Source organism: Mustela lutreola, chromosome 12 (genome assembly GCF_030435805.1).
Source record: "Mustela lutreola isolate mMusLut2 chromosome 12, mMusLut2.pri, whole genome shotgun sequence".
In the NCBI taxonomy this organism is placed as follows: domain Eukaryota; kingdom Metazoa; phylum Chordata; class Mammalia; order Carnivora; family Mustelidae; genus Mustela; species Mustela lutreola.
Window position 1 is genome coordinate 94,577,165 of NC_081301.1, and position 27,241 is coordinate 94,604,405.

General features: G+C 39.2%; 1 protein-coding gene across 1 annotated transcript; it reads left to right on the forward strand.

Annotated features, from left to right (window-relative positions):
* Nucleotides 1-522: 522 nt before the first annotated feature.
* On the forward strand, nucleotides 523-26,952 carry CDC37L1 (cell division cycle 37 like 1, HSP90 cochaperone). The gene is made up of 7 exons (XM_059141072.1): nucleotides 523-821; nucleotides 4,709-4,990; nucleotides 7,605-7,698; nucleotides 15,724-15,839; nucleotides 16,205-16,327; nucleotides 20,555-20,719; nucleotides 25,322-26,952. The coding sequence occupies exons 1-7, from the start codon at nucleotides 690-692 to the stop codon at nucleotides 25,421-25,423; spliced, it is 1,014 nt and encodes a 337-aa protein (XP_058997055.1). The 5' UTR covers nucleotides 523-689; the 3' UTR covers nucleotides 25,424-26,952.
* The last annotated feature ends 289 nt before the right edge of the window (nucleotides 26,953-27,241 follow it).

Here is a 27,241-nt window from a genome sequence, read left to right on the forward strand (position 1 = left end):
CCTCGTTTGTATTCGGGTCTCTGGGATGAGGAGCAGGCAGCAGCGTGGTACTGGGGAACACACACGGTGGGAGGTGAGCCCCCCGGGCTGATCGCACGTCTTCACCTTAAACGTGTGACCTTGGGCACGCTGGGTGTTTCTCCTCAACAAAGGGCTCAACGAAAGCGCACGCCGTCAGGACTAGGGGTGCGTGGGACGCGGGCTGCCCGGGCCTGGACCGTGACCCCCCCGACCCTCGCCAGCATTCCCGAGCCGCGCTCCTCGGGTCCTTCATCTCCCGCGCCCTCCTCCCGGCCAACTTTCGCCAACTCCTGTAGCTTGGAACTCGAAGCGGGAGAAAACTTGGCCCTGCAACGAGGACTTGCGCCTAAGTGACTCGCAGTGCCCTGAAGGGTCAACGGGCAGCGCTCAAACCCTTCAGACAAACGCCAGCCCCAGCCGCAGCCGCCGGGCGCCCAGACTTGCCTCCGCGGCCCCGCCCACCAAACCGGAAATGACGCTACCGAGCGAGTCCGTCTTCTTCCGCTGTCCGCGGCCCAGGCGAGCGCGGGGTGTGCGTCGGCGTCGCGGCCAGCAGAGGGATTCTGGGTAACGGCCCCGGCCGGCTGGGGCGGCTGGCTCCGCGCAGCAGCTTCCACTCACGCCGAGTCCGTTGGCAGTGGCGGTCCTAGGGCTGGGGGCCGCCGGACATGGAGCAGCCGTGGCCGCCGCCGGGACCTTGGAGCCTCCCTCGGGCCGAGGGTGAGGCTGAGGAAGAGAGTGACTTGGACGTGTCCCCCAGTTCTCCCCGCTGCCCGCAGCTGCCGGGCGGCGGCGCGCAGGTGAGAGGGGTCCCGCGTTTGGCGAGGGGGATGGGGAGGTGTCGCCAGGCCCCCGGAGCCCCCGTCTCTGCGACCCTGCCTGTGCCCGGCTCTGCGCTCCCATCTCAGTCCCGCGTGTCCCGAGCTTGATGCCCTTCCACGGCTATTGTAGCATCTTCCGAGGGCTTCTGAGCGGGTCTGGCCATAGAGGTCTTCCCAGCCTCCACCTCCGCGCACACCTTTTCACCTTGGCTAGTGCCTTCCCATCCTTGGAAGACGGTCCTCCCCCTCCCCCGTCTTCACCCCACTCCTGACAGCCCCCAGATTCGGGGCGGCGGGCGCTATAACGTTGACCCTTTGTCCCCTGTGCGTGTCTGTCTCCGAGCGCGTTGTTCTGCTGGAGGCTTGGATACTTGGGCACGGGTAACAGGAGCGGTGAACGGGGGCTGTATTTCAGTCATTCACTGAGCTCCTGACTTGAGGCAGATGTAGGACCCAATTTCACGGACTCCTGGCCCCTGAATCAATTCGGTAAGCCTCCCTTTTGGTGCTGGTGTAAATCTGTCTCTTTAACGTGACCATTTTCCCCGTCCAGGTATATTTTAAGTTTTGCTTCACATCGTTTCCCATTGACAACATACAGACAACACGTTTGCCTTTTCCTTCAGACTTTCTCCTCCGATTCCTGGTGCTCCTTGTGGTTTTCAGTCCAGCCTTCTTTCCCTCTGAAACTTACTCAAGCGGCACACCATTTAGGATTTTTCTGGGTCCTGTCTTAGGAAGTGCTTACATACTCTCATCACCTTGTCCTGGTGTTTCTCCTAATTTGAGTGTGTCTGGAAGTATATTTCAGGAAAACAGACTAAACACTAACATGTTCAGTGACATGTTAGGGGTTTCTCTCTGCCTTCTAGGCTTCTTGCAGAACGGGGTCCCTAAGAGCTTAACTGAATTAACAGTTCTTCTCTAGGCTCATCTTGCTAGCTGTTAGTGAATATGAGTTATTCAAATCGTTTGCCAATAAGTGTAAGGCCATCGGTCCTATGCCCAGTTCACCGGGCTAGTTGGCTTCACGGAAAAAAAAATGCTGTTTCATAACCATAGACTGTACCTCGGCCAGCCAGTCTCTGGGAAAGTGCAAGACATTTTTTAGGAGGCCAGACTGAGAGTCGATAGGTCAGTAGTCACCCCCTAATTATGGATTGCAAGTGTCATCTTTATATACAAAATGTGTTGTATGAGCATATAATGAATGTGTTACAGAGGGGAAAAAATGAACAGCAGCTGCTGTTGTCAGTTTTGAAGGCATATGGAGAGAATAAGAGGTCTCCGGAATTTCAGCGCGTTGTGGTTGAATCACAAAAGTAACCTAAGAGAAACTCTGAACTTAGAAAATATCTAAGCTGAATAAAACCTGGCTGGCTAAGTCAGAGGAGCATGTGACTTTTGATCTGGGGGTCGTGGGTTCGAGCCCCATGTTGGGTGTGAAGATTACTTAAAAAAACAAAAACAAACGAACAACTAAAAAAAAAATAAGTACTTTTTACTGCTGCACTTGGAATTGTAAGCTTATATAGCTGAAAGTGATTTTATGAGTAAACAGGCTTATCTTCATTAAAAATGATTTCTCTGAGATCTTGTTGCTAGTTAGTGGCAGAATTGAAACTAGACCATATACCAGACACTACCTTTGGTGTTAAGATTTGCAAAGTGATTACTAATCTTAAATTAGTTCATGTGTTTATAACCCACTTACTTGTCTTGCTGACTTTAGGACTTAAGTTTCTGGATTGCAATATTTGGAAAAAATAAAATGTTTAATTAAAATTATAAATACTTTATAATTTTGTCAAAAACAGCTCTGGTTTAATTTTACCAGACATGGGAAATCTAGATCTCTTAGTGTCATAGTGATGCATAGTTCTGATACCCAGTTAAAGTAAAAGCAATTCAGAATTTAGAGATCCTGTATGAGCATTTTTAATGTAAAGTTATATTAATAAACCTAATGCCAGCAGTGTCTTTTTGAATTCACGTTCATTAAAATATTATTATGTATAATGTTCTTCTAAAACCGTGGTGTGTTCACAGGTAAAATGTGATTTTTTTTTTCCCCCTAATCATCTCAGTGTATGTTGGATAGCTTGCTCAAATGGTCAGATGTTGTCTGTGTAGTCTGTGGAGAAGAATTTAAACATGAATTATTTTTAGAATTTAGAAATAGGATTTCTTTGTTTGATTTGAGACATAAATATTTGTTCCCACATAATTTGAAAATGCAAGGTATTTTTATTTGTCCAGATTGCTTTCTTAGTGTATCTTTGTCTTACAAAACAGATTTTATAGCTTCATTATTCTCCTTTTCCTGGCCTCTTCTTAGCATAGTTGGGCTACAGTTATTCTTGATCCTAACTAAGAGAGCAAAAAATAAAAATAAATATTTTACTTGGTTGGTTAGGGCCTTGTGGTACCTGGGCTCCAGGCCTGCTAAACGAGTAAGTCACCTGAATAGCAACAATATCCACGTCTGCCACAACATAAATCTAGGACTCCTCTGAAAAGTTGAGGCCTTGCATGCTACTTGCCTCAGAATTCTTTGCCACCACTTGTCTGTTCCAAGAAGTGGAGAATCATTTATGCATCTAAGATTTATGGAATCCTAGCCCCTCGAGAAGCTGCTGGTTGAGTAAACAAATAAGCACAGCATTCTGTGAATACACCATGAAGGAGTATGTAAACCTTGGGTCGAAGGGAAGGACTTGGAGGAAACTTCGTGGAAGTGATGCCAGAGTCTGGAATGGAGATTGGAGTTAGGGGACGAGGGGTTGTCACATTGAAGAGTAACTAGAACTGACTCGAGAGAGAGAGAATGGAAACGAGATCATGAACCATGCCGTGCCACAGAATTTGTGCTTTATCCCAGGACACTAAGAGTGTGTAGAATTATCAGATTTGTTTTTTGGAGAAATTACTCAAAATCTAGTGGAGTGGAGAATGGCTTCAGATGAGAAAGACTGTATTTCCATAGCTGAGGTATGAAATTGTAAAGGCTTGAGTAGTGACGCAGATTAGGGAACAAATCAAAGTAAAATTGTTCCGAAAACTTAGTTTGAAATTGATACATTTTGGCTGAGAAGTCATAAAGAATGTGCCTTCAGCTTTTGTTTTATGGAGTTGAAGAATATAAGAAGTTAAAGACCCATCACAGTGCTGTCAGTGTAGTGGTTCAGTAAATATTAAAACTAATTACTGTTGCTTCTGAATGGAACAGAGTCAGTCATGAGGATGGTCCAGTTTTTGGTTTTGTTTTATTTTGTTTTGTTTTTTTTTTTAATAATTTTGCCTATTTTGATTAGGATTAAGTTAAAGAATGTCTGTCTGACAGAGTCAGTTGTGAACAGAAACTCCACATATAAGAACTTCTCAGATCACCAGGGATTGGGATAATAAAGAAAATAGAAACCAAGAAGTAATTACTTCCAAAAAAAGGTTCTTTGCAGTGAGGAACTTCCAGAACAAAACTCTAAAGATCTGGTTTTCAGCATGTTCAGTTTTAAGGTGATGGGCTAGATTGAAGCTTTTGTTCTCATTATTCTGCTGTTTCAGGGCTAAGAAGCTATAAATCAAATATTCCTTGAGCACCAGCTATAGGCAGAACATTGGGCTAATTATCAGGCTTTTTGCTGCTGTTAGTTGTCAGGAGAGAGGCGTAGATTAACAGAGAAGCTTTTAGCATCTAGTTGATGAAAGAAGACCTGTAATATAAAAGTATAACTGCATACACAGAAGGCAGAATGCGTGTGTGCCACAAATACCGTACAGCGGTCCTTGCCTAAAAGAAAACTGAGTTGTGCTGCATAAACATACCATTGCCGCCTTCATTTCTCCCAATATTGTTTTTTACCCAGATGTATAGCCATGGAATTGAACTGGCTTGTCAAAAGCAGAAAGAGTTTGTGAAGAGCTCTGTGGCATGCAAATGGAATCTCGCCGAAGCTCAGCAAAAACTTGGTAGCTTAGCCCTGCATAACTCCGAGTCCCTGGATCAGGAACATGCCAAAGCACAAACAGCAGTGTCAGAGCTAAGGCAACGTGAAGAAGAATGGCGGCAGAAAGAGGAGGCCCTGGTGCAGAGAGAGAGGATGTGTCTGTGGAACATGGATGCCATTAGCAAGGATGTTTTTAACAAGGTACGACTTTTTATGGGATTATAATGAAAGAAGAGAAAACGGAAGTATTTGTACAAACCAGTTGTGCATATTTGGTAACAAAGCAACAGAACCTGTGAACAGTATTCAGTTTGACAGTTTTTGGAAAGTGTTTGTTACAGAAACCTGTCTCCCCGGTAGTGCCAGTGTGGGTAGTCGTTACTATAAATCTGTGGCCGTAGCATAGCGCGCTGAAGGTAAGGGTGGACTCTGGACTCACACTCAGCTTTGTCACATGCTGCTGGCTTGGTCACCCTGGGCAAGTCACTTAACATCTCTAAGCCTCACTTTCTTCAACAACATAGGGTGAGTATAAAGACTGAGCTAACTCCTTAAAAGCCCACAGGATAGGGCCAGACACATGGTAAAGCTTAGATGTTAAACGAGCTTTCCGATGTTGCTGCCAGCTTGCTGTCCGTTCCGTGACACTGATGTGTAGGTACTGCGCTTATTAGAGTCTTACACCCTTGCTTACCAGTATGTATTTAGTAAACCTCAGGTGATAGTCCAGATTGGGCATCACCAACATTACAGCACTTTTGCCAACTTAGTAGTTACTGAGAGTAGTTTCCAGTTTCTCACTGGATTATGTCGGCTTTATTCTTTGTGCTGCATCTGAAGAAGAACTGGGCAGTGAAATTCGTTTTGACTAATGTGTGAAGTAGCACTTCTTTCTATCTGTACTAAATTTTCGAAGCTGCAGGGAGAGATTGCTCCTTCGTCTAAGTCCACATTCACTTTATCTTTAACCATCATTACTCTCTAGACTTCTCGGTCCATAACATTATTTGTTTCTGTCCTAGCGTCTGCTCTCAACCCATCCTCTTAAGAGGGGCTTTCAATTTCCTTTCCCTGGACCAGCCCTCGTTCGGCTACAGCAACAAGGAATACACATAGGTTAAATGTACAACAGCAGTAGCACCATCAGTGCTTTATTAAATTGAGAAAAATTATGAGTACAGCTTGCTTACTGTAAAAAAAACAAGTATGTAAAATAGAATTGAAAGTCTTCCTTCACTTCCAGTTTCATTCCCAGAGATAACCACTGTTAACAGTTGTATTTTTCTAGACTTTTTAATGTGCCTGTGCCAGTTTGTATTATTTCTGCGCTGTGCACGCACACACACCAAGATCATTCTTTATCTGAATGATTCACTATCTATGTATATTGTTCCCAAGGGGGCGTGTCTTCTTAGCACTTATTTCTGGTTTGCGTTTTTAGACCATAACTACTTAAAATAACTTTTTTTTTCTTCCAGAGGGAATGGTCAAAGTAGTGTTTCTTTGTTTTATAAAGTTAATGTCTCTTAACACAGTGGTCACAAAGGAAATATTTTCATTTGTCTGCTTTTAATTATTTTTATGTGTTTTTTTTTTTTTTAACTTAGGTTCTAACCTAGCCTACATTTATACCACAAATTAATTAGGATTATCTTTATGTTCCAGTCATTTGCTCAAAATCGTACATTGATTTTGTCTGGGAGCTTGAGACTTGAGAGGACTGGTCTAGATCTGCGCTGTCCAACTCGATAGCCACTAGTCACATGTACTATTGAGCGCTTGAAATGTGGCTAGTCCGAATTGAGATGTGCTGTAAGTGTAAAATACACACCAGATTCTGATAACTTAGTACCAAAAAAAGTAAAATATTTCATTAATAATTTTTTTGTCTTACATGTTGAAATGATCATATGTTGGATGTGTTGGGTTAAATAAATGTGTTACTGATTTCATCTGTTTCTTTTTGCTTTTTAATGTGGCTAATACAAAACTTTATATTTGTGACTTGGATTATGTTTCTATTGGACAGTGCTGGTCTAGATAGCAGGATATATAAAGGAGATGTTTCTATTTTGAAATATATAAACTTGTGTGCTTTTGAGTTATAAACTGGCAGAGAGCTAGTTTGTGATTTTTGTTTTTGGCAGTGATGATCACAAGGTTTAAATGCAATCACAGAATGTTCTGAGAAACTGTCCTGCCAGTTTTTCTGGCTACATAAAAACTTCATCTTGGTTTGCTTTATGGCTTCTTAGCTGAAAATAAGCATCTACTTAAGAGAAATCTGTACTTGATTTCAGAATCAAACTGACCTCTCCTAAGAAAAGTTTATGATAAAGGTCCATTTTAGTTTTAGGTCTTAGTGAAGAAGTTATAATAAATACATTTTACACACTTTCGAATGTCTAAGTTTATTTCCAGAGAGAACTCCAGAGATTAGGCTAGAGTTGAAAATATTTAAAGGAAAAGAATAATGTAAAATATGTATTATGCATGTAAAGGATCTTTCTGTATACTTTGGTAGGGAAATTCCATTTAACCAAAAAGTTAATTGGCACTTGGATTTTTTTTGTATGATTTCTAAAATAATCCTATAATTTTCACATGTACCATTTTAAAAAATAATGAAACTAATACAAGAAAGTTTTATTTTTTTAAAAGAGTTTAACAGATGAATTTGATAATATAATATCAGTATAATACTATACCACCTTTTTATAGTGTCTGTAGGAAGCATTGCTAGGCATTCAGTATCTGAGAAAGAATATTTGGTGAATATAAAATCTGATTTTAACTGCAAGAATTTTTTTCTTAGAGTTTTATTAATCAAGATAAAAGAAAAGAAATAGAAGATGAAGATAAATCAAAATCATTTATGCAGAAATATGAACAAAAAATCAGACATTTTGGTAAGTCCATTGCTTAGTTCCCTTCTTTTATAAAGTGTTTGCTATCAGGGCACCTGGGTGGCTCATTTAGTAAGAGTCGACTATTGATTTCAGCTCATGTCATGATGTTGGGGTCGTAAGATTGAGTCATGGGTAGGGCTCCATGCTCAGCAGGGAATCTGCTTGAGATTCTCTCCCCCTCTCCCTCTGCCTTCCTGCTTGCTTGTGCTCTGTCAAATAAACAAATCTTAAAAAAAAAAATAAAGTGTTTGACATCATAAATATGTGTACAAAAAGTGTATTTATAAAATGGGGGGTCAAAAAGAAGATAAGTGGCAAAACTCCAGTTTCGTGGTACTTTTGGCACAGTCGTACAGCTCTTGCTGCAGACTGGTTTTGGTCTAAATAGATTGACAGTAAACTTAATTGAGAAGAGAAGCAAAATTCAGTCTATTGTTATATAATGCCGCCATCTTAAGACAGTCTTTGTTTACTCCATAGCCTTTTTCCATCCCCAACTAGTCTTTGCTTTTGTCATTTTCCCTCTTTGCTTCCATGGTATCTGATTATTTTATGGTTATAAGATTAGCCTTCATTATTTTCAGGGTTTGGATATGTTCCTATATAATTCCTGCAGATCCTTCAACTGCAACTCAGATAAACATAGTCACAGACAGACATATACAAAGTATTGAGAAGTAGTTTTCTCTGTGGGGGAAAGATGGTGGGCTAAGGGTTGATGTGGTGAAGACTTTCCATAAGAGAGAACATCTAGGGCGCCTGGGTGGCTCAGTGGGTTAAAGCCTCTGCCTTTGGTTCAGGTCATGATCCCAGGGTCCTGGATCGAGCCCTGCATCAGGTGCACTGCTCAGTGGGGAACCTGCTTCTCCCCTCTCTCTGCCTGTTTGTGGTCTCTGTCAAAAATAAATAAAATTTTTAAAAAAGAGAGAGAGAGAACATCTTAGCTAGATTATGAAGAATACGTAGGAGTTCTACCTGTAGATAAGGGAACAGCAGCATCGTGTGCAAAGGCAGAGTCAGGAAACAACATGTTGTGATGAGTAAGCAGTGTGGTGCTGCTGGGGTCAAAATGCCACTGGAAAATGTTAGGGGTTAAGGCTCAAGGCGTAATTTTTTTTTAGCCCAAGTGATATGTTAATTTCATAAACATAGCTTTTATTTGTAATATGTTAGTAAGCTTATTAAGTGGCATTTTGAAATACACTTCCAATGGTGTTCCCCTCCCCCCCAAGTATTTAGAATTTCATTCATCCTTCAGTTTTAGTAAGACAGTGGATAGTACTTCAGATTTTTCCTCCTTTTTATGTAGTTTATCCATAAAGGATTTATTTTTCTCATATTTCTTGTTTTAAAAGAAGCAGGCTGTGTATTCAGGTTAATTCAAGGATAGAACCTGAAGAAATGAACAAAATTTACTTTTTTATTTTTAAAAGATTTTATTTATTTATTTGTCAGAGAGAGTGCCTGCACACACAAGCAAGCAGAGTGGCAGGCAGAGGCAGAGAGAGAAGCAGGCTCCACACCAAGCAAGGCGCGTGACGTGGGATTTGATCCCAGGACCCTGGGATCATGACCTGAGCTGAAGGCAGCAGCCCAACCAACTGAGCCACCCAGGCGTTCCAAAAAAAGTTTACTTTTAAAAAATCTTTAAAGAGTCTTAGTTGTGATCATGTGACCTGCCCCTCCCACCTGTAGCCCTTGCTTCCTACACCTATGTGTTCCACTGCCTCTAGGGAATAGCATCATGTAGGTTGTCATCATCAGCCGGCATTCTGTAAGCTTGTTGCTTTGGAGCCATGGGAAACCTAGCAGGTGCAAAACAGTTCCCTCATTTTTGCTGTAAACTGAATGTCTTAATAAGAAACAATTTTGTGTGGGGAAAATAACCCAGTCTCAACAAGGTGTTGTAACCCACCTGGCAGTGTAACTGTATTTAAGTCTTCAATAAAACATTTAACCATTCCATAAAACCTGCTTCTGGTTAATGATGTTTATAAGACCATTGAATTTCGTGAGCCTGTTGTCTTCATGTCTTTTGCTGTAAAATGAATTTCTGGGTCAAGAACTAAATGTGGTATGGTACTGAATAATTCAAATAGTAAGACCACAGATATATTCCTTGTAGAAGCATGGCAAGACCACAGGTATATTCCTTGTAGAAGCATGGCAAGACCACAGGTATATTCCTTGTAGAAGCATGGCAAGACCACAGGTATATTCATTGTAGAAGCATGGCAAGACCACAGGTATATTCCTTGTAGAAGCATGGCAAGACCACAGGTATATTCCTTGTAGAAGCATGGCAAGACCACAGGTATATTCCTTGTAGAAGCATGGCAAGACCACAGGTATATTCCTTGTAGAAGCATGGCAAGACCACAGGTATATTCCTTGTAGAAGCATGGCAAGACCACAGGTATATTCCTTGTAGAAGCATGGCAAGCAGGGAGGGCAATACCAGACCTAGAATGGGTTTGTTCAGGTGAGGAACCACTGCTTTCTACGGGGTGACATGGGACCAAGATAATCAGTCTGTTACTTGATGGCTGACTGGTCCATCCAGCACTTAGTGCCATATTTAGTTTTCAGCACTGGTTTCTGCTACTGGCACATTAGGTATTCAAAGGCTACACTGGAATCTCTTAATGGGGAGATCCCATGCCATTGAATCTCTGCATAATCTCAAGTCTGGCACCATGACCCCTGAACTTATATTTTGCAAGCAGGGAGATGGCTGAGGAAAAGGCTGACTTGACATCCACAGGTGACTAAGAAACAGTGGTTTTGCCATTGCGTGTTGGGGCCTTCCAGAGTCTTCATCTGATAATACTAACCAGAGCCTACTGTCTTCAAAGCCAACCAGACCTGATAGCTACTCCGAGATTCACGTCGTGCCTATTTCTTAATGGAAATGTACACTGGCTTTTTACTTTGGAGGAGATATCCTACTTGCCACAGCTTCTTGCATCCCCAGAAATTTCACTACAGTAGTAGGCTCCCAAATTTTCATGTGTATATTTTCCCCCACTTTCTGGCATGAGTGTATCTTACCAGGAAACCTGGATTCCTGCTACTTCCTGCTCACCAAGTTCATCAGTATGAAATGGGCTAGTAATCACATGGGATGATGAGATGATAAAAGTCTTTGTGGACTAAATTGTGGCACAGAAGTGATAGACCTTAGGTGAGATAGTGGAAGTTCAGTGCTGTTCTTGATGGGCGGAAGCAAATGTTTCTGGTATTATATGCTGCTCATGGTAAAGGGGAAAAAGCATTTGTCAGAATTATGACTACAATAATATACTCCGAATTAAACACATTTGGAATAGCAACTGTAATTAAAACTTCCATCTGGAGGCTTTCCAAACTTAGATTGCGTTCCAGACTCTTGGAAGACAAGGGCCTGTTACATGGGGTGCTGTAAAGGGCTCCAGGGGCTCAATGCCGGTACTTCTCTGTGGTTTCAAGTGTACTTAACATTTCCATTATGGTATTTGTTGACTGTCTTATGTTACTTATGCTCTTACAATTAGGTGGACTTTACCACTTGATGATAAATGGTATGACCATACCATGGAGTATTTTGAAGCAGTGATGTCTTGATTTTTCCCCTTATATTTGTATTTATTACTTTATTTAATTCATGTTTTATAAACGTAATATACCAATTTAGCAACAAAGTCTGTTTTCTTTTAAATTTCTTTAAGTTTTAAAATTTTTTTTAAATTTCTTAAGTTTTATTCAATGTCATATACATCTTTGACATCACTTACTTAGTGATCATGTGAGTAGGTTTTTCATGATCTAGCATAGTTTTTCATGGTACATCATCTGTTCACTTCCAGCCAAAGTTAGCTATGATTTTACATTTTTGAGTCTGTAGAGTGCTGTCACTGGAAATTTTATCAAAAGCTGTAAATGTGGGATGCCTGGCTCAGTCGGTTAGGCTGCTGCCTTCCACTCGGGTCATGATCCCAGAGTCCTGGGATCAGTCCCCCAATGGGCTCCTTGTCCAACAGGGAGTCTGCTTCTCTCTCTGCCTCTGCCTGCCATTCTGCCAGCTTGTGCTCTCTCTCTCTCTCTGACAAATAAGTAAATAAAATCTTTAAAAAAAAAAAAAAAAGCTGTAAATGTTTACATAAATATTATGATGGATCTTTCTCATTTGTATGGAAGGTGGATATTTTGTCTCCTCAGTGTAAGCACATACATACTGCTTTTCAAAAACACATTAATGTACTGTTTTTGAAAAACATTTACTATAAAGTAAGTACTCCTGAGTACAATGTGGAGTGACATGAATAGAAAATTCATATGTATGATAGGATTCTTGTTTTTAAGTCATTTAAAAATAAGCCCAGAAATAAGTACAATTCGAGTGTTAACATTAATTTTCTCTTATATGATTGCAGATGATTTTTCTGAATTTTTTCAAATTCTCCACAATGAATATACATCATTTTTATAATAGGAAGAAAATATTTTAAAGGGGTTTATCCTAAGAATTCAAGGATGGCTTAACATTGGAAAATTTACTAATGTGATTTACTTTATTAACAGTATATGATAGTATAACCACGGGACTTGGTGATCAGTTTGATGTGGGAGGCATGGAAATGTTTAGAGGAATTTCTAGAATTTTTGAGTGGGTGACATGGAGCCTAGGAAGCACCATAGATGGCAGGGAGAGAAAAATGGGCTTAGTTTCAAATAGATGAATTTTTGTGCAAGTCTGTGTAGAAATAGTTGGCTGGTGGTAGTAATTGAAAATATAGGAGCCCTAGACCTTAGGAAATACAGAAAATGAGGTCATTTATCTTTCATTAAGAAATTTACAACCTGGGGCGCCTGGGTGGCTCAGTGGGTTAATAAGCCTCTGCCTTTGGCCCAGGTCATGATCTCAGGGTCCTGGGATCAAGCCCTTCTTCGGGCTCTCTGCTCATCGGGGAGTCTGTTTCTCCCTCTCCCTCTGCCTGGCTCTCTGCCTACTTGTGATCTCTTTTTCTGTGTCAAATAAATAAATAAAATCTTAAAAGAAAAATTTATAACCTTTTGGGGAGATTTTTTGCAGATACAGACATTAAAGTGATTAGTATAATTTAAAAGATTCAAATCTATTACTCCGTAATTACAACACAAAGAAGAAAGGGAAATCAGTAACAATGTGTATTAGAGGACCATTTCAGGAATTGGGTGGAGTACTGAGAGTCCATGGATGGATTGGGATTTAGATGTTGAGGAAAATACATAGGTGAAAGCACATAATTTTTCAAGCATTCAGAGATTGGTTGGCTAGTTGGAATGGCTAGATTAATCTTAATCAAAGTATTTGCTATTTAATGAAAGAATGAATTGTTCCCTTTTGTGTTGATACTACCTAATGTTTACTCTGCATCAGCCACTGACCCAAGTGCCTTATATGTATTAACTCATTTAATTCTCACAGAAACCCCGAGTGAGATACTATTTTTTGCCTTATTTTATAGAAGAGGAGAGGGAGGCATAGTGATGCCTATCTCTATGGTAAGTGGAAAGGCCAGTTTTCAGACCTAAGCCGTTGATTTCCAGAGTTGACTTGCTTAGTCACCATGCTAGATTGTGCTACCTTCTATTTGTTTATAAGTTTGTTTGCAAATTTCAAAATAACATTAGTAATTTCAGCTATGTTCTGTTCCACTAAAACCATTCATTATATTTAAGTGTTTTGTTCATAAGATTCCACACTCTTTTCACAAAGGAGTGTGTGGACTACCTGTAATCTAACCTCAGTTTCATAATTATCGATATGCATTTTTGAAATCAAGTGATGACAGGTATTTCTCAGATAAAGAAAAGCTGTGGTCAGCCTCAAGTATTAATTTTGTCTTGGGTATCAGATGGATAGCTTAAAATTTGTAACATTTAATGATGCCCTTCCTCATGATCCCTGTAAGTGTCACTAACCATTTCATACTATCCTTCCTCTAAAAGAAACCAAAATGGATAGGATTTTGGTGCCTCAGTAAGTGATGATGGAGAAGTAAAGAGAAGCAGTGTTCTCTCTGTTGGATGGTGAATAGAATTGAAAATACTGCATCTTCAGGAGTATAACAAAAGCTAATGCAAAACTGCTTCATAGGATTTATTTTATGGCTTCAGGTATAAGAAGGAAAGATATGCCTTCTTTAGATCTTAGCCCCAGAAGTTATTAGACTCTTTAAGTATACCTTGAGAAGTAGTTTTAAGTAACTTTCAAAATCATTGTTTCTCAGTATTTGAAGTGCCTTAATCGCTGTATCTAAAGTGTTGGAGAAATACTTTATAAAACTTGTAAAACTCTTTATGTGAAAATGCTAAAATGATTACTCCCTTGTTTTTTTGAATGAGGAAATCATTCACTTTCAGTTGATTCCCATGTGTTGCGCTAAATGTGGATTTCTCAGGAAGACATTTGTTCTCAGTTTTGTTCTTGTGTTCTAATGTGGAACTTTAATATATAGGAGTTCAGTTTGTGTCTAGAGGAAAGCCAAACTGTTGAGACCACCTTGTGAAATCTCCGTAATGATTCAGTGACATACAGACTTCTTTGGATGAGTCTTTTTTTTTTTTTTTTTTTTTTAATATTTTATTTCTCTATTTGAGAGAGAGAGAGAGAGCACAGGGGCAGAGAGAGAGGGAGAAGCAGACTCCTCACTAAGCAGGGAGCCTGATGCAGGGCTTGATCCCAGGATCTCAGGCTCATGACTTGTGCTGGAGGCAGACACTTAACCAACTGAACCACCCTAGAGCCCCTGGATTAGTCTTAAGAATCTAAAGCTAACATAGTTTAATTGGCTCAAGTGTAAGGCTTACTGAACAAAATTTAAAGCTGAACACTTTGCTGATTCCATGATGTCATTGAACTTTCCACCAAATTTCTTACTAATTTGGATAAAGATGAAGATACACCTTAAGTAATATTTGGATTAGCTTGATATTTTGAAGCAAAATGGTATCTGCTTTTAAGTATACGTAACTGATTTCGTTTTCTATATGTTATAAATATGACTAAATGATTAACATGACTGAAATGGTTAAAGTATATTTACTATTATAATACCTGCTGGATTGGTTTTCCATGCTGTCAGTGTCTGACCATATCGCCTTAGACATTTTATTTGCTTTTATTTTTTTAAAGATTTTATTTATTTATTTGACAGAGAGAGATCACAGGTAAGCAGAGAGGCAGGCAGAGAGAGAGGGGGAAGCAGGCTCCCCGCTGAGCAGAGAGCCTGATATGGGGCTCAATCCCAGGACCCTGAAATCATGACCTGAGCCGAAGGCAGTGGCTTAACCCACTGAGCCACCCAGATGCCCCTTTCTTAGACATTTTAAATAAGTTAGAGATAATACAGTTTTTCTATTTTAGTGTTTACTAAATACAGTTTCTTGAGGTTTTGCTTTCTTTACCATCTTTCTAGTAGAAAAATTTGTATTCTGTGGATAAATAATACTGAGTTTCTTTAATCTGTACTCAGTTTAGCTTAGGATGACTAGTCATCTCAGTTTGCCTGGAACATCAGGCATTTCCCAGAGGGAGGGGTTTTGGCTTTAAACCTGTCACCCTACTTTAACCTGACTAATTATCTGGAATAAAACTTAATTTGTGAACTCAGGAAGCTCTTTCCAATATATTGGATATTGCTTTAAAAGAGTTTTATCACCACCCCTGGGTGGCTCAGTTGGTTAAGCATCTGCCTTTGGCTCAGGTCATAATCCTGGAGCCCTGCCTGGGGCTCCCTGCTCAGCAGGGAGTCTGCTTCTACCTCTGCCTCTCACCCTGCTCCTGTGTGAGTGCGCACGTGCGCGTGCTCTCTTTCTCTCAAATAAATAAGTAAAATCTTTAAAAATATATAAAGGAGTTTTATCGCTTTTATTTGCTCTTTTATCATTAACAAATTGCTGTGGTGATACAAATTGTCTTTAAAGAGAATCATTTAAAATACCAGTTTTTGAGTATTTGACAATTGTGGTTTCATTCTTTTTTTTTTTTTTTTTTTCTTTTAGGTATGTTGAGTCGATGGGATGATAGTCAGAGATTTTTATCTGACCATCCATATCTTGTATGTGAAGAGACTGCTAAATATCTTATTTTATGGTGTTTTCATCTAGAAGCTGAACAGGTATTGTGTGAGTCTTGCGTTTCTGGAACCTTAGTGGAATTCTGATTTGCTCTTTTGGTTTTTTGTTTTGTCTTTTATGTTATTTTAAATGAAAGCAGAAAGGTTATTAAATGGTAATAATAATTTTTTTGTTTTTAGATCTACTTGAGTTTCCTGTGGGAATAATTTCAGTTGTTTTAGTTAGCATATGGAAACTTTTCTCCAGTGTACTTTCTTTGCCACTTCATTTCTCTTGTTCCTACATACTATAAACCCTTTTCTTTTTTAACCTGTTGGAAAATCATGTTTTAAAATCTAAATAGTAATCACAATATTAAATACATTGTGAGAGGTATTTCTCATAATTTTTATCTCTCTGTTTTCAGAAAGGGGCTCTAATGGAACAAATAGCACATCAGGCTGTTGTAATGCAGTTTATTATGGAAATGGCCAAAAACTGTAATGTGGATCCAAGAGGGTGTTTTCGTTTATTTTTCCAGAAAGCCAAAGTAAGTAACTATTTAATTTTTTTTTTTTTTTTTTTACTATTTAATATTTTTAAATGGGAAGCTTAAGCCTTAGCTGAGATCTCTTTGGTCCATACACATCAAAGACAGCCATCTAACCAGAATGCCACAGACTGAACTCTCCATAGATACTATAGTGGGAAAAATTATATTGCTGATTTCATGCTAATTTAGAGTTAAGGGAGCTCTGTAAGAGGCTGTACTGTAGCATGCACATGAAATTGAGGCTTGTTTAAATGAATGTGTTCAGGAAAATTAGTGTTGCATCATTTATTCAGCTAACAAGTCTTGACTGTCCGCTAATGCAAGGAATGTTTTCAAGATGCTGAGGATACAGTATTGAATGGAACAAATAGTGTATCCTCCATGTATAGAACTCACAGTTTAATGAGAAATGACTTTTATAATGAAATAATAGGAAACAACCTAAAATTTCAACAACCAGAAGAATGGTTAAAAACTACATGTGGTACAAAGAATATTAGGACAACCATTAAAATTATATTTAAGAAAAAAAAATTTTTTTAAAAGCTTTTATTTATTTATTTATTTGACAGAGAGATATCACAAGTAGGCAGAGAGCCAGGCAGAGAGAGAGGGAAGCAGGCTCCCTGCTGAGCAGAGAACCCAATGGATTCGGGGCTCAATCCCAGGACCCTGAGATCATGACCTGAGTCGAAGGCAGATGCTTAACCCACTGAGCCACTCAGATACCCGTAAGAAAAATTTTTAATGATCTGAGAAAATACTTTGCTGAAAGTCGAAAGAAGTGATATATAAATAGGATGATGTTGGCCATATTAAAGAAAAATAGACACGTCTGGATTAAATACCATTTCACACTCACTAAATTAGTATTAATTAAAGAGTTATACAAGAAGTAGAGCAGTAAGATTTCATATTCACTGCTTATAGGGATATAAATTGGTACAACCACTTTGGGAAATTTCCTAGTGAAGCTGAACAAGTGTTTGCACCCAGAAATTCTCCTACGTATATGTACTAGAGAATTGATTTCTCAGCATGTGGTCCAGGGACACCCAACAGTCTTCAAGACCTGGTTTCAGGAACTCTTGAGTCAAAACTGTTTTCATAATAACAGGAAGATGTTACTTGTTACAGAAAGCAGATGTGTGAACCCAGCTGTTTTCTGTTCAGCCAGACTTGTCACTAAATATTTTTGTTTCAGAAATAGAGTTTTTTTTTTTAATAAAAATGTTACAAATGTTAACATGTAACGAGTTTGTTGTTAGATAATATTTTTCAAATTCCTGGGTTTTAATTTCTAAAACCGTAAACATTGACAAATAATAGCCCACATAATCAGGAGCTCTTTAGTTTCCTCAGTAATTTTCAACAGTGTGAAGGGAGTCCTGAGACCATCAAGTTTGAAAAGAACTGCTGCCTTTGAGAAGCTCTTTTTTTTTTTTTTTTTTAAGATTTTATTTATTTATTTGACAGAGAGAGATCACAAGTAGGCAGAGAGGCAGGCAGAGAGAGAGGAGGAAGCAGGCTCCCTGCCGAGCAGAGAGCCCGATGCGGAACTCGATCCCAGGACCCTGAGATCATGACCCGAGCCGAAGGCAGCGGCTTAACCCACTGAGCCACCCAGGCACCCTGAGAAGCTCTTATACACGTGCACCACATACCATAATGTTCATAGTAGAATTATTCATAGTTGCAAAAAGGCTGGGAGCAACCCAAGTGTCTGTTGACAGTGGGATGAATGGGATATTCATATGGGTAAATATTAACCAGCATTACTGTGGATGAAAAAGCAGAGTGTGGGGGAAAAAACAAGTCACAGAATGATTTATCTAGTATCTTTTAAAAAATATTCTGTATTCTTGGAGCACCTGGGTAGCTTAGTGGGTTAAGTGGGTCCTGGGATCAAGCCCCGCATCGGGCTCTCTGCTTCGCTGGGAGCCTGCTTCCCCCTCTCTCTGCCTGCCTCTCTGCCTGCTTGTGATCTCTCTCTCTCTCTCTGTCAAATAAATAAAATCTTTAAAAAAAATTCTATATTCTTTATGAAGTTGCAAAACAAGCAGAACTAAATAATATATAGTCGAAGGGTACATAAGTAAGCAGTAAAACCAAAGAGGCAAAAGAGTGACTTTTTAAGAAGAAAGTAACCTTAGAGAAGGGAGAAGAAATGCTCTTGGGAATTGATTTGTAAGACGCTAGTAATAATCCATTTCCTAATTTGTTATAGGTACATAGTGCGGTTTTGCCTAGTAAAGTACATATGTATTTTACATTTTTTTGCATATAATACATTTTGGCATACACAATTAGATGTTAGAAGGAAATTTACCAAAAGTTTAACTTTGATTATTCTTGGGTGGTATAATTACATGTGACACTCTATTTTATAAAGAGGAAAAAATGTATGAAGTTAAATGTATTTTAAATTTTAAAAAATGGGGGCACCTGGGTGGCTCAGTGGGTTAAAGCCTCCGCCTTCGGTTCAGGTCATGATCTCAGGGTCCTGGGATCAAGCCTCACATCGGGCTCTCTGATCAGCCACGAGCCTACTTCCCTCTCTCTCTCCGCCTACCTCTCTGCCTACTTGTAATCTCTGTCTCTCTGTGTCAAATAAATAGTAGTTCTACCTTAGATGTTGTAAATGCTTCTAAAGTGCAGCCTAAATACGAAACTTTCCCAAAACAGTAAGTTTTAATGAGTAAATGATTGACTTGGTATTTTAGTTAGGCTTCTAATGACTATTTTAAATGTTCACTTGACACACAGGCGTAATAAAAATCATACTTAGTTCTTCACCTTACATGATTGGATATGTTCGAACTAGTGCATATTAATAGGATAATGGAACATAGCCAACCTATGTCTAGGCTTTGAAATTTACTTTGTCAAAATAGAACTGAGAAGTCTTTAATCTTAGCATTGTGTTCTTAACAATTTTTTTAAAATTAAGGAATGACTAACTTTCATGGTACTTATTACTTTGTGCCAGGTACTATTCTAGGCAGTTTACATGGATTAAGTCATTAAATCCTCATATGATTTTATGAGGGTTATTATTTCTATTTTATAAGTTAGGAAATTAGCATAGAAAATAGGTCACTTAAAGCAAAAATTAGTCAGGTCTCTCTAGATGTAAATCCCCAGGCCTTCAGCCTGCAATAAAGCTGGCAGCCGTGCCCCTTGGCTCCTCTCATAGTTTGTTGCATAACCATTTGAGAAGGATTACTTCTGGATTTGAAGGCTAATATCCTGTATGTCTATATGAGTACCATATATTGATTAAAGTGAAATGTTATAATATAATTAAGGAAACTATTGCTAAATTCATAAAAGGTAGAATGCAGCACAGAATATTGTCTGTGTGATTTGTATAGATACTGATGTTAATAACCAACTCACAGGTTTTAATTGATTACATAATCTAAACTACATTAAAGAAAAAATAGCATTCCACACAAATGGGCCCAGTGATACTATGGAATGAGATTTTGACAAAAATCTCTTCCGTCACCTGAACTTAAAGCCTGAAGTCCTATTAGTGTAGAATAAGTGTTGTGTCATTCCTTATCTGCAGAGGAAACTAAGTGGAGGCTACTGCCAGTTAGGTGTTTTACATCAAGAATCTTGATTGTGTTCTACATCACTGGAGGGAGGTCCTCTGCTGCAACACAACACTCGTTATACCTTTTTCTCTCCGTAATGCTGAAAAGGTATTTGCTTCACTAAAACACCAAGGTACTTACAGAATGGAATCAAATGTTTATTTTATTTGGTTTTCGTGGTTTTACAGATAGGGAGGATAGAGCTGGAGATTTATAGAGACCGCTAATAGTGCCCTATCATTATTCGATGGAGAGTATCCTGTGGTTGTTGCTTGACAATGTGAGAGGTTAAATGAGAACTGTTTTGGATCCTGTTAAGAATCAAGAGAAATTCAGAGAATTCCTACTTTTGTTGTATTTGTGTGTATACATATGTATTTGTGTGTGTGTTTATATATTTGTTTTATCTTACTGGAACAGAGGGAAGTGGAGCAAACCAATAATTTTCCTCTAAAACAGGGAGTATGCACAAATCTGACGGGGATCTTGGTGCTGTCTACGGACATGTAAACTACTCATCTTCTCCTTACTTCCTCCATTTCAGATGTGATACGTTTGTTAGAATTTACTGTGCAGTCTGGAAGTCTTGAAAAACAGAGTCTTTGTCTTATGTGTTTTCCAGGCAGAGGAAGAAGGTTATTTTGAAGCATTCAAAAATGAACTTGAAGCTTTCAAGTCAAGAGTCCGACTTTATTCTCGATCACCAAGTTTTCAACCTATGACAGTTCAGAATCATGTGCCCCATTCTAATGTGGGATCTATAGGTTTGTTAGAATCCTTACCACAGGTAAGTTGGAAAAGTAAATACTTGTTTTGTTTTGTTTGTAAAGATTTATTTATTTATCTGTCAGAGAGAAAACTAGCAACATGTACAAGCAGGGGTGCAGCAGGCAGAGGGAGAAGCAGGCTCCCCACCAATCAAGGAGCCTGATGTGGGACTCAATCCCAGGACTCTGGGATCACAACCTGAGCCCAAGGCAGATGCTTACCCAACTGGGCCACCCAGGCGCCCCTATTATTTGTTCGTAAATGTGTTCATATAATTTTTGTTCCTTTATACTACTCTTTGTTCTTACATGGGATGTATATGGGATCATTCTAAATATTCTTGCCTCAGAAGAAAACTCTCATTTCATGCCGTGTTTTGGCACTAAGTCTCTTGGCATCTCTTGGCACCAGATTCCATTCACATAATATAGAAGAGATAAGTTGTACCTAAGCACTCTCAAAGGCAGGTGTTACCTCTTGATCATCTCAATCATGAACTTTTTAAGATGGCTCCTGGGGAACATCTCTTTCTTAGCAAACTATACTGTTAAGTATTTTCTGGGTTGGGGGGCGCCTGGGTGAGGCAGTCAGATGAGTGCCCAACTCTTGGTTTTGGCTTGGGTCATAATCTTGGGGTCATGGGTTGGAGCTGGACATCAGTGTGGAGTCTGCTGAAGTTTTTTTCTCTCTCTCTCTGTCCCACCCCCTAACCCACTGTACACTTGCACAGGCTCTCAGTCTTAAATAAAAAATTTTATTGGACTTTTTTTGAAAATCCAATTTTGGAATCCAAAAAATTGGAGGGAAAAAAAATTTTTCTTAGGATGAATTAGCTTCAGAGCATATATCCAAGTGGGAACCAAGGTAATTTGTTCCATGAGTTTATTTAGTATTACATTATGAAATGTTGATGTTGCCTGCCAGAGGTAACATTTTTAATACATTAATGCACCTTCTGCTAACCTGCTCTTGCTAGTAATGTCCACCAACCATTTGAGCCTCTGCTGCGAGATCTAGATAAAGCTGTGTTTCTAGCATGACAGGGGTTTTGTCAGAAGATTTAAATTACCACTAGAAAGTTGCTGCCCATGTTGATTTTAGTAGTGTTTTAATTGAGCCCAGTCATCCCTCATTTCCAGACACCAAGATTCTGAGACTAGCTTTAGCCAGTTCAGTCTGTTGCCTACACAGTGAAAAGGGTAGACTCAGCCAGGAGACAATGTGAAGAGAACCCTGTAGTTTTAAACTCATAAAATGGTAGGATTGAGGGACGCCTGGGTGGCTCAGTTGGTTAAGCAGCTGCCTTCGGCTCAGGTCATGATCCCAGCGTCCTGGGATCGAGTCCCACATCGGGCTCCTTGCTCCGCAGGGAGCCTGCTTCTCCCTCTGACTCTGCCTTCCACTCTGTCTGCCTGTGCTTGCTCTCACTCTCTCTCTCTCTCTTACAAATAAATAAATAAAATCTTTAAAAAAAAAAAAAAAATGGTAGGATTGAGATTTTCAATATCTACAGCTTATGTCTCTATAATTTCATCATTTGCATTACATAAGTCATAGGCCAAAGCGACAATTAAGAAAAGCAATTGATAACTCAGAAAAGAAATTGATTCAACTCAGCCAAAAATCCTAATTCTCAAGGATAGAAATAATCAAGGTCTTGATTTTTACATAATTAGTAACACTTCCCCTCATTTATATATATTAGTGGTATTCCCCCTCCATTTATCCTACAGAGTATCTCTTAATGCTCTTTAAGTATAATAATGATTTTCTTTTCCATTCTTTGAGAAATAACCCATATATAACTAGTCTTTCCAAGGGAATTTTATGACTGTGGGACAGTATCAAGTTCAATATATAAACCTATAATTAAGATATCACGGAAGGAATACAAAGGAAAAAAGAGACTTTGACAGATGTTACTGGTTCTAAACAGAAGAGGGAAAAGATACCCGTTAAAATATCCCAAGAAGCCTGTATTATCAACAGATTGCTTCTGGTTTGAGAGAAGTAAGTTCTTACTGCACATATCAGATAGCTGCCGAGACTGCTGCATGGCTTCCCTTGGCGAAATGGGGTTGGGGCTATACAGTTTTGAAGCTTTAAAGTGGCGGGTATTTTCAGGATTGTTCAGACTTGATTCATTTGGGCTAATCCCTCGTGGTTGGAGACGTTGAGAATCCCAGTCTAGCCCTCCTGAGGGAGAGCAGGCTGGATAAAATTTCCGCTAGATGAACAGAGGGCCTAGACTGGGTGATGGGAGGCTTTGGGAGAAAAGCTTTACCATAATTATATCCCATTTTTATTGTATCACTTTATTGATTATAAAACACTTTGACAGGTTGTTTCATTTCATCTTCTCAAAAACCCTCTGATTCATTTTCATTCATTTTTATGGGTGAATAAACTGCAGCTCAGGGAGGTGAAGCAGTTCGCCTGAATGACGAGGCTGACACCCAGGCCTGGGTGTCTGTCCTCCTTGACCGCTCGCTCACCGGCACGAAGATCGCTGCCGGATCATGTGCTGGGAACGGGACAGGAGACACAATCATGCGCTCCTCCAGAGAACTAGGGGCCGGGATGAGAAATGTGTTGAGAATGCTACTAGATGAAACGATGGGGGTAATTAGTGGCATTTAAGTGTAGACTAGGTTAGGCATGTTGATTGCTTTTTGCTTTCATTGTCAGAAAAGGTCTTAGCCCTGTTTCTTTGGAGAATGGGATAATGTAATGAGAGCTTAGTAATTTTTTATAAAACTTAAATTGGCATAACACTTAAGCTTTTTTTTTTTTTTTTTTCAGTTGACAACAATCTTAAGCAAATACCATCTTTCTTAGTTTGAGAGAACCAAACCAAGGCCTCTTGGACAGAGGTGTTGTAACAGTTACCTTAGGCTTATCCTATAGATGAGCTTTCAATTTTATTAAATTGTGATGAGGAGGGGCACCTAGGTGGCTCATTTGTTAAGTGGGTCATGACCCTGGAGTCCTGGGATCCAGTCCCTTCCTGCTCAGCCGGAAGCCTGCTTCTCCCTCTCCCTCCGCGCCCCCCAGCCTGTGTTCCTGCTCTCTTTGTCTCTGTCATTAAAAAAAAAAATCTTGGCGCGCCTGGGTGGCTCAGTGGGTTAAGCCACTGCCTTCGACTCAGGTCATGGTCTCAGTGTCCTGGGATTGAGCCCTACATCATGTTCTCTGCTCAGCAGGGAGCCTGCTTCCCCCCCCCCCCCGCGCCCCCCGCCTGCTGCTCTGCCTACTTGTGATCTCTCTCTCTCTCTAATAAATTTAAAAAAAAAAAAATCTTTAAAGAAAAAAATCTTGAGTAGTTTTCTCTGTAGGGACTGCATTACATTGGTGGTAGAGGTAGGGTTAGAACTGAGGTCCAGGGGGCCCTGGGTGGCTCAGTGGGTTAGGCCTCTGCCTTCGGCTCAAGTCATGATCTCAGGATCCTGGGATCAAACCCTGCATCACGTTCTCTACTCAGCAGGGAGCCTGCTCTCCCTGCCTCTCTGCCTGCTTGTGATCTCTCTCTCTTTCAAATAAATAAATAGAATCTTTAAAAAAAAAAAAAAAAAAAGTAAGAGCTGAAGTCCCGCATTGCTGTAGTATTCTGGACCTCAGTTATTGGGACCACTGCCTTCATCACCACTTGATGGGAAATAATCTGGCTTCTCATTAGCTTCTGGACTTTTACAAATAATGGAATTACAACATATTGTACTTGATTAAAAGAGAATCTTTTGAAAACCATGCCTCCCTTTGGGATGGGAAAGTTTAAAACATCTATCCCGTTTGGACTCTTTTCCTCATTGGTGTTCATTAAATACAATAAACAAATGAAACCAGGTGATAATGGTGGTAAAACTGAGTAGCTAACAGATATTCGGAACAACTGAATAGATAAAATTGAAGGTCCTGGGTCTTAAGGGCTTATGTCCCTGGTCATGGTGCTTTAGTAAATAATAGTTTTATTCCTAGCTTTAGAAATACAGATATTTATGAGTTTAAAAAATAAAGAAAATCCAAATTAAAATGTTCTTTTATTCTCAAGTTTTAAAATATGGTTCTAAGTACCTCTCAAAAGATTGATTTCTCACTTGAGTTTGTTTTTAACCTTTGAAAAACCAAAATAGACTCTGAAGGTAGCTGTAATTTTTATTTGGTAAGTGCATTTTTTCCCTTTTCAAGTATTTTGCATTTTTTAATATTTACTGTGGTTAGATAGTAATTTTCAAAATGCATTGCCACCTTAAAGCCATACTTATCTTTTAAATTGTCAGTTGCTTTGTACATACAATTATGTGGAAGATGTACCCCTATGTGATTAAATAATTTAAATTGCGAGCTTTGTTAAAAGGAAGAAAAGGTGTTTATCCCAGTTTCATTTCTTACATATATCTTTCTGTTTTTGTCACACCCTCTTTGATCAAGTGGTCCAGTCTGTTTTCTTTGTACTTGGGTTTCAACTCAAGTTTGTCTTCGGGGTCCATATTCTTTACTCCTACTTTACTTTTGCCATACTGCTGAGACAGAGACTGTGGGAAACTGAGTATGTAATTGTGTACTGTGGCATAAAACTAGTATCCATTGTTTCTTCCTTATATTCTTGTTTTTTTCTTTCCAGAATCCAGATTATCTTCAGTATTCTGTCAATACAGCTCTCTGCAGTTTAAACTCAGTGGTACATAAAGAAGATGATGAATCCAAAATGATGGACACTGTATGATTTGGTTAAGACTGCTGAGGCCAAGTGCTATTTTGTTACAAGAAAGGAAGAACTTGGCTATTTTCTTGACACTTTCATGGGTGCTGCACTTTATTTTTGTTCGGTTTTGATGGGAGGGGAAATAAGAGTACTGAAACGTTTTGTAAAATTTTTTTATGTGCTGCTAGGTTTTTTGTTTGTTTGTTTGTTTGGGAAGAGAGGAGTGGTCCCGTATGTTGCAGGAAGTCAAGCTGGACTCTTTTTTTTTGGCTACTAAATTTGCCTTTAATCTTATTGTTCTCAGTTTTGGAATCAAAGTATGAAAATCTGCACAAATGCAATGTTTACAAGAACTGGTTGATTCTAGGAGGCATCTGCTACAGTCTCTTTTTATGTGGATATGTACATGTCCTACTCTACAAAAATGATTAAAGATAAAAATGTACTTGTATCCTACTGCAAATTTCGCTGTCAGGTCTGGTGTTGCATCATAGTAAAAGCAATAAATCAGTAGTTGATAATCTACTTTACTAAATAAGCTGGGTGGTAAAAATTAAAACGAAGTCTTTTCCCTTTAAAATAATACTACATTTGTATTTTCGACACCTTCAGTTAAATCCTTGACTATAATATCATTTTTATATGGATACTGACTTTATCCCCTGTGTATTCTCAAAACTGTATTACTTAGAAGTTAATTTTACTCTGTTGACTTTTTAATATTAAGGGTTATAGTAATATAAAAAGTGATAAACCTAATACAGATTTTTTTTAGTAAGACCCAAGTTCGAGCTCACTCTTAATTTCTTTACTTGACATAGTCTGGGATCTCTCAGGGAACAAGTTTTAAAAAGAATACTAATGGCCTGGAAGAACAAATAGGAGCATAATCTGATTTTTAAAATCGTGGTTGTTTCATTCTGATGTAGCCCAAGGACTTTTTTAAAAGGCAGGAGAAATCTTGACCCAACTGCCTCAAGCTGCCAACTCCTTACTTCTAAGAATCTGGTGATCGTTGTCAGTAATGATGGCTTTTACTACATTTGTCATTTCTGTCATTAGGTCAGTTACCATAGAATGCTTCTGAGCTTTACTACTTCCCATAGAATTCATTTCAGATGTGCCAGGGTGTTTGAGGTTTCATTTGGAGTTAGATGACTGTGCTAATTATGCTATTATCCTTATTACTGAGGGTTCATCTTCTGACTTAGGGGAACATGGGCTTTGGTATGTACTGAGTATAGTCTTTGACTCAGTCCCATTGAGAGTAGCAGCACACATTTGGAAGACAGCTCACTGGGATTGGGAGTTCGTGTCTCAATGAGAAACCAAATAATGCTAAGGGACCCATACGGTGATCAGACCCGTGACCGTGGCCTCATTTGCACCTTGTGTTCACTGAGGTGATACGGCACGTGATACCCATAGGAATGGACTGGAATTACTGAATCATACTTCTGTAACATCACAGTCTTCCTGGTTTTCAGAATAAAACTTTTTGTGCTTTTGATAAAAATATATACTCTATAATAAAATGTTTGACTAATTTATATGGTAGTATTCATCAGCCTGTACTTTTTTTTTTTAACTAATGACCCAGTTATAGAAGGCTTGTTTTTGTTTTGTTTTCCTGTTCTGGAGTAAGCTCTCGTTTTTCCCTTCCTGTCAAATAGAGATTGGACAAAGGAACGAAATCCCTGATTTCACAGAAATGTTACTGGAGACATGACTTTCCATTCCTCAACTTCCCCTTTCCCCAGGATCTTCCTGGAAGCAGCCAAATTGTTTTGAATCTCTTTTGCCTTCTCTAGGTTAGAGGTATGACCAAGTACGGGGGGG